Genomic DNA, 11,538 nt, shown 5'->3' with positions numbered 1-11,538 from the left:
TTAACTTAAAATTCTTAATTGATTATGGACTATGGATATGATGGATGGATATGACTATTGATCAACAACATTGTTTATAGATCCCAAACTAGCTTCTACCTATTATGCAAAATTCATAAAGGAAGACCCGTTTGTAGTCTCAACAGTATTCCAACAATCTGCGCATAGGTATGGTGCAAATATACCGACATCTAAATTATTTAAATTACCGGAAGGTCACATGATGAAATTCCGATTATTTAAGTTTCACGATTTATTTGACGGCTTAATCGGGATGAATAACTTGAGTATTTTACAAGCCGTTTTAGACTATAAAGAGGGTTATTTTCGAACACCCCATACCAATATTAAATTACATTTTTATCAGATTAAACTGCAAATTAACAACATTACGATAGCAACACGTACTGAACAAATCATAAAAATTAAAACTAATGTTCGGAAAGGAACGGTGTTCCTACCATATCAAAAGATTAAAGAATGTGAAATCCCAAACTACCTGACTAGTGCTAGAAACGGACAAGCATTAACCACCATTCGAAATAATTCCTGTAAGGAAGTAACGTTAAATTGAAATGAACCATTCACAGTAGAAATTTTTAACAATATCAATGAGACTGATCTTGAAGAGTGAATCGAATTCAACTTAATACATGATAGTCAAATACAGAACTACCAAAAATAAATACAGAACATTTAAACTCAGAAGAAAAGTACGAGATTATGAAGCTGTGTACGGAATATAAAGACATATTTTATAAAAAAGGAATGCCACTTACATTTACCAGCAAAATCAAACATAAAATTAAAACAATTGATGAATCCCCCGTATATGCAAGGACGTACAGATACCCCTTCACACATAGAGCCGAAGTACAGGGTGTTGAAATAACGGAGGACGTTGGCTGTATCTGGGAAATTACTTATTATCGGGTCTGGAGAAAAAAATATTATAGCTAAATCAGCCATGAGAAATCACTGGAAAATATTTTTAAGTTCGTAACGAGCGTCCTCCATTATTTGAACACCCTGTACAAAGACAATTAACAGAAATGTTGGGTCAAAACATAATTAGGCCCAGTGAGTCACCATAGTCCGCCCCTATTTGGGTGGTACCTAAAAAAAAGGACAGTTCAGGCAAACAAAAATGAAGAGTTTGTATCGATTTTCGAAAATTAAATGAAAAAAACTTTAATGACAAGTACACACTACCCAATATTACCGATCTGCTGGATAAATTAGGCAAGGGCCAATATTTTACATTGGATTTGGTGAGTCATCGTTTGATTTAGACCGTTGGATTTGGAGTTTTACCAAATTGAGATGGAAGAAGAAAATATGAAAAAGACAGCTTTTAGCACAGAACAAAGACACTTCGAATACACGAAGATGCCATTTGGTCTAAAAATGCATCTGCAACATTCCAAAGAGTGATGGATAATATACTCAGAGGAATACAAAACGAAAAATGTTTAGTCTACTTAGACAACATTATCATTTTCTCGACCTCGTTGCAGAAATATTTAGAAAGACTAAGGTCAGTGTTTAATAGATTGAGGGATGCCAATTTTAAAATACAACTTGATAAAAGTGAGTTCCTAAAGAAAGAGGTAGCTTATTTAGGGAATATCGTTACCCCTAAAGGAATGAAACCAAATCCGGACAAAATTGTAGCAATAAAAAATTATCCAATTCCAAAAACGACAAAGAAAATAAAAGGATTTCTAGGACTGTTAGGGTATTACAGGAAGTTCATTAATAACTTCGCTAAATTAACAAAACCTTTGACCAAATGTCTCAAAAAGGGTATGAAAATTATACATAATAAAGAATTCGTGCAATGTTTCGAAGACTGTAGGAACATATTAATGAAAGAACCCATATTGCAATATCCAGACTTCACCATGCCATTCAATGTAATATATGACACAAGCAATATAGCATTAGGAGCAGTACCATCACAAGGTACAATTGGGTAAGATTTGCCAATTGCCTATGCGTCACGAGCATTGAATGAATCAGAGCAGAAATATTCCACGATTGAAAAAGAATGTCTCTGTTTGGTATGGGTAACTAAATATTTTAGGCCATATCCATTTAGTCGAAAATTCAACATTATAACAGATCACAAACCGTTGCAATGGCTTTTTAATTTAAAGGACCCCTTATCAAAATTACTAAGATGGAAGATAAGACTGGATGAATACGACTATAATATTATTTATAAAAAAGGAAAAAGTAACACAAACGCAGATGAATTAAGCAGAATGGAAATGCATACTTAAGAAACCAACGGATTAACAGAATTAATGGAATATATGGAAAAGTTTAAGAAGTCACTGCAAAGAAAAAAGGACAATATGGCTGGACTCGAGTTTCAAACCGACCATGGAAGAGGCAACATCGCAAGTGTTTTGTGCTCCGAAGAAAACGGTCGAAATTGACGGAAAATATCGAGCTGGGTCTTAAACGACGCGGAAAATCGAAAGGAACAGTGTGGTGAAAAATAAAAGTCAAAAAAACTGAATTTTCCAGGAAAAATCGGAAAAACTGGTTCTAGTGGTCGTAAAATCACGAATCAAAAACTCAGTTGGGGGTACTACCACCCCCTACAACTACCCAGTGTCGGAAAGTGCATAAACATTGGAGTTTCCTTAATATTTAGGGAAATTTTTGTGCTATTTTTAGAACACGCGTGCCGACGCGCGGGAAGATAAAAGGGGAGTTTTCGTTCTTACCCGTTAAACGCAAAGACAATTTTGGAACTTTTCCGGGTTATCCGGACGCTTAAGAGGACAATACTACCTTCTGGAAGGCACTACGAACCCTAGGGAACGGCCACCAGAAGCAGGATTTCCAGAATTAAGCCAAGAACCAAGGGAAAAAGCGGTAAGTCATTTAGCTTGCATGTAAGGATTAATTTCCGCTTTAATTATTAATAATAGTGCTTTTGTTTAAATTCTGTTCATTGTTGACTGGTGGAAAGCTTTTAAATTCACTATTTTAAAAGAAAAACCATCCCAGTGTAGCATATGAGCAGGATTTAATACATTTATATAGATATATCCGTAGTCGAGTGGCTATCAAATCGCTTGGCAAGCGGCGGATAACGGGTTCTCGCACCCCCTGCTGGTTATTGGATTTTTCATTTATTTTAAATATGTAGAAAAATCCAATATTAGACATAGGAATTTAGTGTACTTTTCTAAAGAACATCCGTAGCCTGGTGGGGTTAGTGACCAACTTTTGGTAATCGGAAGGACTGGGTTCGTCCCCGGTTGGGGAACTGAATTTTTTCATTTATTTAATTATTTGAAATATTCACTAAGTTCCTCGCAACCTCTCGCCTAGTCACCAACAACCGCGGTTGTTAACCCGGTGTTTATTTAACAAACCGCCGGGTAAGCGGGAATTATTCGGGTCCGCACCCAACCTAGGAATTTAGAGCTATTTATTTTCCCTTTAGGATTAAAAACAAAACGCTATGTCGTCGTCTGATAGTGACGGTGAAGTAGGTGCCCGTAAAAGGGCCGCGCCAGTAATCGCGCTAAGTAGCAGCGATCCTTCTTCGGAATCGGACTCTGAGCGGGACTCCAACGAGGTCCCAGATAAGACGGCTGCCAGCCGCAGATTCCTCAAGAAAGGGATTAACAACGAGGAGCTGTTCCAGCTGATAGAGTCAATTCATGACTCCGGCAAGAAGCTGTATTTTTTAATACAGCAAAATACCAACACGAAGAGAGACATCAAGGAGGAAGTCCACTGCCTAAGCCAGATGGCGAAGAAGCTTTTTCGTAACAAAAGCTTCGTTTTAGAAGAAGCCAAGAAGGTAAAGAAGAAGGGGAAGGCGCCGACCGTCTCGACACTAACCGAAGCCCTCCCGGAAAAAACAAAAAAGAGCGGCTTGAAGCCCGCCACTAGGGAAGTGGCCATTCAAGCCACTTCAGAAATAAGAGAGATGACTACCCAGACGGGAGAACCATCCACCCTGGCGGTACTTCCGCACAGCACTACTTTCCAGGATTGGAAACAAGTAACTGAAAAGAAGTGGGGAAAAGAAATCTTCGCTACCACAGAGCTGGTACAGGGTTCCCCCCTAACAAACGGCAAGCCGGAGGAATCAATGGCAGTATTGGTTGACCAAGAAGACCAGAAGATGGCAAATGGAATTCAGAAAGAATTCCTAGCCAAATTCCCATTGCTGAGCCAGATGGAGGATTTGGCATTCCTCCAGCTCACCACGACAATTGGTTCCTCAAAGAAGTCCAAGTTCAAAACAGAAGCAGGACAAGCAGTGAAGGTCTACAAGACACTGCTCCCCAAAGACGAGGAAGGAATCTTCGAAGTCATGGCGAAGCTAGAAGCGGAAACCAAAGCCGAGAAGGCCTTAGCTTTGCACCAGGTGAAGAACCTGTCCGCGGACAAGTTCCAAAAACTGGTGCAATTCCTATTTAGGGACCCTCAGAGGAAGATCAGGATCTTCACGGAACCGGGTAGACAAAGGGAAAAGTCCCCACAAAAGACGGGGACCTTCAAGCCAACGGTAAGGGTCCAGAAGACCAAAAGCCACCCGACCTACGCCATTGTCGTAGGCAAAAAAGAGTCGGTCTCCCCAGTAGCGGCGATCAAAAAGATCAGGACTTGCGTCGGCAACAATGGAGACGTGGACAAGATCAAGTCCATAAGAACAAATGGAGAGGGTAATTTGGTAATTACCCTGGACAAAAACGTAACTGCCCTGGAGTCCTTGGGGAAGGACATCAGGAAAACTATGGGCAAGGACAACGTCCGCCTCCTAAGAGAGAGAAGTGAAAAATCTTCTATCGTCCTCAAGAGGCTGGATGCGACGGTAACCAAGGAAGACGTCGTAGAAGCCATCCTGGACTTCTCCAATGGATCAATCCAGGAACACGATCTCAAAGTATGGGAATTGAGGCCGTATGCCAGATCGGAGCAAGCGGTCACCATCAGGTTGGACGAAAAGATCGCCGAACACCTGGTCAGGACCGGATCCCTCAGGATCGGGATGACCAGGTGTAAGATAGAAGAACACTTGGAGATAGCCAAGTGCAACCGCTGCTGGGCGTACGATCATAGGACGCCCCAATGTAAGAACGCGGACAAGCACAAAGCTTGCTTCCAATGCGGAAAGGAGGACCACCTCAGAAGGTCCTGCAAGAAGAAGGAGGCAGAGTGTGTTTGCATACTCTGCAACAAGAAAGGGCACTACGCAGGCAGCGGTAAATGCCCTAAACTCCGCGAGGCGCTAGCAGAGGCCAAGGAGGGGAGAAGGAGAAAGCGTCAGGAAGAAGAGAAAAGATACCTGCAGCGAACCCAGGTAGCTGCGGATCTTGCCAAGAAGGCCGCCGAGCACAAGGACGGAGTCCCCTCAGAAAAGTCCGGATCCGAGGGAAGGGTTGTCTCGACCGCTAGTCAGGCCGACTCAGACAACCACTAGAGTTTTCATGCTTTCTTAGTTTTAAGTTCTAACCCTTAATCCTTAAGTTTTAGCCCCTCCTAGGTTAGCAAATTTACACAGCTACAACTAGCCCAAAGATGAACACTGCAGTCTTTCAAAACTGCAGATTCCTACAGATCAACGCGGATCGCTCGAAGAAAGCGTACGACAAGGCTTATCTCGAAGCAGCCAAGCGAGAGGTAGACGTGATCGTAGCAAGCGAACCGAATAGACACCTGGTCGAGAACAGTCGCAGATGGACCGTGGACCGACTGAGAGACGTGGCAATTCTGGTGAGAAACAAGACCATCAGAATAGCCAAAGCAAAAAGCCTAGAAGGCGCGGTACTAATGGAGGGAGAAGGATACAACATCCTAGCTTGCTACATCTCGCCAAATCGCACCAGACAGCAATTCTTCCAACGACTGGATACCATCCAATTAGAGATCAACGACGCGAGAAAGGAATGGATCCTCCTGGGGGACTTCAACGACAAATCCCCAGAATGGGGGTCGCAGATGGAGGACTACAGAGGAGCGGCCTTATCGCAGATGTGTGCAGGACTGAATATGACGGTCCTGAACAACGGCGAACCCACGTTCGTCAGACGGGGACAGTGGTCGTGCATAGACCTCACCTTCGTCAGCGTGAGATTGGCAACTCAAGCTGCGAACTGGCAAGTCTTGAGGAACGAACCGTGTTCCCCCCACAAGCACATCCTGTTCGAAGTGGGAAATTCCATCTAGGAAAGAAGGAAGAACGATCCGACGGGTCGGCGTAAGAAATTGAGCAAAGACCCGTTTCTAAAGGCTTTCGAGAGTCTTCTAGAAACGAGGCAAAGACTAAGCGGCGACCCGATTCACACAGGAGAAGAGATCGTCAGGATGATGAAGAAGGCATGTCGGAAGAGCCACGACATCTCGGAGAGTCAGCCCCTGACCCAACCGTACTGGTGGAATTCCCAACTCGAAGAAATTAGGAAGGACACCATCAGATCCAGAAGACGCGCCCTTCGAGCGAACCGGAAAACCGAGAACAACGAAAGGCTCGAAGAACAAAAGGCAGCTTGGCGGGAATACAAAGAAGTCAAGAAGACGCTGAAGAAGGCGATTGCCAGGGAAAAAAAGAACTAATGGCGAGAGCTCTGTCGCGACTTCGAAGAGAATATTTGGAGTAACGGATACAGGATTGCCATGCAGTTCCTGAAACCGACAAGAAATCCCTTCGAGCTAACGACGGAGAGAAAGATGACCATAGCGAGACACCTCTTCCCTGGCGGAATGGGCTTCGTGCCCGACAAGATTCTGCCGGTGGAGCTTGTCTCGTTCACGGAAGAAGAACTTCGAGAGTCAGCCATGAAATTGAAAAGTGCCGCGTCCCCAGGCCCAGACGGCCTCTCCGCGGACGCGTTAAAGTACAGCGTGGAAGTCCACCCAGAAACGTGGCTGAAGCTCCTGAATCAGCTGATGGAGAACCAAGAATTCCCCAAATCCTGCAAGACCGCCAAGCTGCTGCTGCTACTGAAACCGAACAAGGACGGGGATCACCCGGGGTCGTACAGGCCGATCTGTCTCACGGATGTGGGGGCCAAACTGTACGAACACCTGATCAAGGCCCGACTGGAGAAAGAACTCGAGGCAAGACGGCCGCTGTCGGACAGTCAATACGGATTCAGAAAGGGCAGATTCACAGGATATGCGATGGACCGATCCTGAGAATAGCCAAGGCAATCGAAGAGAACAACGCGGGCCGGAGGAGCAAAAGTTGGTGTGCGCTCATCACTCTCGATGTTCGTAACGGCTTCAACAGCGCCTCCTGGTCCGGACTGATAAGAGAACTTGACGACAATCTCGAGGTACCTAAAGAATATAATTGCCGACTACTTCACCTCCAGAACGGTGATAGTAGACAAGGATGTGGACTTCCAAATGGCGAGGGGAACACCACAAGGCTCGGTCCTAGGATCCCTGCTCTGGAACGTCCTGTATGACCCCATCCTCGAGGTGGCAGGGTCGAAGAACCACAAAGTGATCCCCATAGGATACGCTGACGACATCGCACTCGTGGTCTGCGGCGACGACGTCGAAGACATGAAGACAGAAGCGAACGCCGCCATAGCAAGATGCGAGAGATGGCTCCGAGAAAATTCTCTACAGCTAGCTCCAGAAAAAACGGAAGCCGTGATCCTGTGCGGAAGGGGAAACAAGAGAGGAATATCTTTCCACGTCGGAGATCACAAGATAGAACCTCAAAAATCACTGAGATACCTCGGAGTTCATTTCGGAGAGAACTTGTCCTTCTCGAACCACGTCTCCGAGACATGCAGAAAGAGCCTCAACAAGCTGAGCCACCTACAGCGCTTGATGCCATCGATCGAAGGTCCTACGACACAAAAGAGACGCCTCCTATACGGAGTGATACAGTCGACGTTTCTGTACGCAGCCCCTGTTTGGGGTCAAGTTAGGAGCGTCCAAAAGTACAGAAACATGATGCTGAGCGTCCAACGCAAAGCACTGTTGAGAGTCGTATGCGCGGACCGCACGGTATCACTGGACGCAGTCCTGGTACTGGCCGGCGTACCCCCCATCGACCTATTAATAGAAGAGAGAATCGAGCTGCACGGTAGACCACGAGTGACCGAGAAATATCCCTTAATCCTAGGAACCGCTGACAATAAGATGTCGACTATGCATTTGCGCTCTATAAAACTACTTGCAGCATTAAAACATTAACATTAAGTCTGTGTAAAAGCTAATTGCTGTTCGTCTTAATTGTTCACCCTAGTTTAAGTCAAAAACCCTATTATATATTTTTTATTCTCTTAAAGCCGAAAAATAAAGTTTTTTTAAAAGTGGTTCTCTTGGAACCCTCACTTAATTGGCGCAGCCGGTAGGATAGTGCGATTTCACCCTTTATCGGTCTCCGTTGTGTGGAAGCGATTGTCAAATCCCAGCGTACTAGCCGAACCAACCCTCCGAGCGGACTTCGAGAATCATCCCTTTTTCGGACCAGAGAAATCAGTATTCGACGTCTTGGTGTCTTCGACAAGCATCCCAGTTGGAGATCAACTCGACTACACTATTGGCAAACCCCCTTCGAACGACTGAACTTCAACCAGACCTCTAGAAGGACCCCTTTGATCGTGTACTACTTCAATACTGGCTTTATGGACCTCTCCTTGACGATATTGTAAGTAACTACTAAATGACCATTTCATGTCTTACGCATCAAAAAGGTTAAAACGAATATTGATTAAAAATAGGGCCAAGTTAGGTTTAGTGATAAACAGAAATACTGGAAATACTGACAGTGAGTCAGAAAACTCTGAGAGTGAAGAAATTAATTCAAGAAACATAACTCCTGACTCAGGAGAACTTTCATTATTATTCGATAATTTAAGCATCGAATCCTTACAAGAAAATAAAATGGAAAGCATTAGATTCCATACTTCCTTGCTGCCCACTTTTTCAGGCAACCAGGATCATTTAGAGAGCTTTATACTATCTATTGATGAGTTTCATCAGGCGTACTATCATACGTCAGATGAACAGAGGCGGTTAGTGACAGCCGCCATTAAGTCTAAGTTAATTGATGATGCCAGAAACTTTTATCTTTCTAGGCCTGATTTAAATGATTGGGGATCTCTTAGAAATGCTTTACGGCAAAAGTTTGGTGACCCCATAACCTATTTAGTGTTAATGCAACAGATGCAATATCTAAAAATCAATAAGAGTGAATCTATATTACAATTTGTAGACAGACTAAAAACGTTCATGCAAAGAATTCTCGCAAAAATCCAATGCGAAGTCGCTGAACAAATTTCTCGAACTACTCTAATTTCTCAAGTAGAAAATACATCCGTCTTAATTTTGACGGCTAACTCTCCTCAAACACTCAAAACTATGTTGATGATACAAAGACCTCAAACTTTAGATGCTGCCCTTCAGCATGTAGTTAACTACGACATGGTAGAGTCCCAAGTTAACCTTTGCTAATCAACATTTTACCCCACGCGCCGTCAGCAACAATCATTTCACCTCGCATAATCCTTCAGAAGGAACGAATAAAATCCAAAACAAAAATCCACCTAATCCATTTCGAAACACAGCCAATAATTACCAACGTCCCTCTCAAAACTTGAGACCTGTCCAGACCTATCAACCCGCTCAAGTACGTCCCAGGTACGTACCAGGCAACTTCCTCCCCAACCAAGGATTCGGAAAATCGAAACCGATACCACAAAAGGACACCCCAACACCTATGTCCATTTCTACCGCAGGACCTTCCGCCTTGTACCAACAGAGACAACCCTCCGTGAGATATCCCACCTTTCGACCAACAGGACCCCGTAATTTCTCATTTCAAGAGCTAACCAACATAGAAACACAATCCCCCCTGACATACGATAGTAGTGAATTTGACCCGAATGAAGAATTCACACCTTCGGAATATAGAGATTTTTTAGAAAACAGGAACCTCCAAAGTGACGAAACTAGTTCCGGCGTTACCGGAGAGAATGACGAAAATTTTTCACACCCTGCCTCCAGCCCAGACTTGACCTAAACAACGTTGCTCAGACAATACAATTACCGTATTTTTATCTACCCCAAAAACAAATTACCGTCCTCATCGATTCAGGAGCCTCTGACTCCATTATCAATCCGAAAATTGCAGAATTATGCCCAGAAAGAATATTTATTGAACCGTTTGAAGTAACCGCATGTAAACAAACATATCAAGAAAATAAAAATTTAGAAGTACCCTTACTGGAAGAATTAGGTATAGACCGCCCATTTAAATTGCATATTTTATATTTTAAACTGGCACAGCGATTTCGACGCCCTAATAGATTCCCGAGATTTGAAAAAACTAAAAGCCCTTTTGAACTACCAAACCAAAATCCTAACGTTGAACAATACAGATATTCCCTTTTCGCTCGCCTACAACAAACCGTTAAATCAACCCGTGGAAAATCTAAACACAAACTTCCTTGTAATACCTGTAAATTACGAGAAAGGCATTGCTATGTTGCCTTCTTTCAATATAGATAACCAAATTATTCCTGACTCTTTAGTTAATGTTAATGATGGTTTGTGTAAAATTCCTAATCCGATGCCAAAAATTCAGGTTAATTTCCATCAGAGACTAAAGGTAATACCCGAAGACCAGTTCAATTTGATTGACCCGCCTTCAGTCCCGCCGTCATACTTTAATTTGGAGTCTCAATTGCGATTAGATCATCTGACCCCTCTGGAGAGATCGAAATTAATATCCCTTTGTCATGAATTTACAGATATAATGTACCATGAAAATTCCAATTTAACTTTTACCAGCCAAACAAAACATTCTATTCGAACCACTAATGATAGACCTATTTACGTAAAATCTTTTAGGCACCCTCCTGTCATGAATCAGGAAATTCAAAAGCAAATTCAGAAACTTCTGGACGATAAAATTATTCGACCCTCTATATCGCCATATTCTGCCCCTGTTTGGATAGTTCCCAAAAAATCTGATGCATCCTTAAGACAAAAGTTCCGAATGGTCGTAGACTACCGTAAATTAAATGACGTCACCATAGAGGAAAAATACCCCTTACCACGAATAGAAGAAATTCTCGATAACCTAGGGAAATGTACATATTTTACGACGCTCGATTTGGCTCAAGGCTTTCATCAGATAGAGATGAACCCCGATTCTATTGAAAAAACAGCTTTTTCTGTCGAAAACGGTCACTACGAGTATCTTCGTATGCCTTTTGGACTGAAAAACGCGCCAGCCACCTTTCAACGAATGATGGATGAAACTCTTCGAGAATTTCTATATAAGTTCTGTTTCGTATACATGGACGACGTAGTCATATTTTCTAAATCTTTACCGGAACACCTTGATCACATACGAATAATATTTAAAAGATTAAAAGACGTAAATCTCAAGGTGCAACTCGACAAATCTGAATTCCTATGCAAAGACGTAGCTTTCCTCGGACATATAATAACTCCCGAAGGAATTAAACCAAATCCCACAAACATCGAAAGTATTCAACGATATCCCATGCCTAGAACATAAAAAGAAATTAA

The 11,538-nt window shown here is 43.0% G+C and overlaps 1 protein-coding gene across 1 annotated transcript; it reads left to right on the top strand.

The window, feature by feature from the left end:
* The first annotated feature begins 5,556 nt into the window (after positions 1–5,556).
* Positions 5,557–6,591, top strand: LOC136418316 (uncharacterized). The gene is made up of 2 exons (XM_066404345.1): positions 5,557–6,138; positions 6,205–6,591. The coding sequence occupies exons 1-2, from the start codon at positions 5,557–5,559 to the stop codon at positions 6,589–6,591; spliced, it is 969 nt and encodes a 322-aa protein (XP_066260442.1).
* The last annotated feature ends 4,947 nt before the right edge of the window (positions 6,592–11,538 follow it).

This window comes from Euwallacea similis, chromosome 34, assembly GCF_039881205.1.
Source record: "Euwallacea similis isolate ESF13 chromosome 34, ESF131.1, whole genome shotgun sequence".
Classification (NCBI taxonomy): domain Eukaryota; kingdom Metazoa; phylum Arthropoda; class Insecta; order Coleoptera; family Curculionidae; genus Euwallacea; species Euwallacea similis.
The sequence above is the reverse complement of the archived record's forward strand: the minus strand, read 5'-3'. Positions and strand labels throughout refer to the sequence as shown.

Coding starts and splice junctions, on each gene's coding strand:
- LOC136418316 (XM_066404345.1), top strand. CDS start 5,557: ATGAACACTGCAGTCTTTCAAAACTGCAGATTCCTACAGATCAACGCG. Junction 6,139..6,204: donor CTCAAGCTGCGAACTGGCAA/GTCTTGAGGAAC, acceptor AATTCCATCTAG/GAAAGAAGGAAGAACGATCC.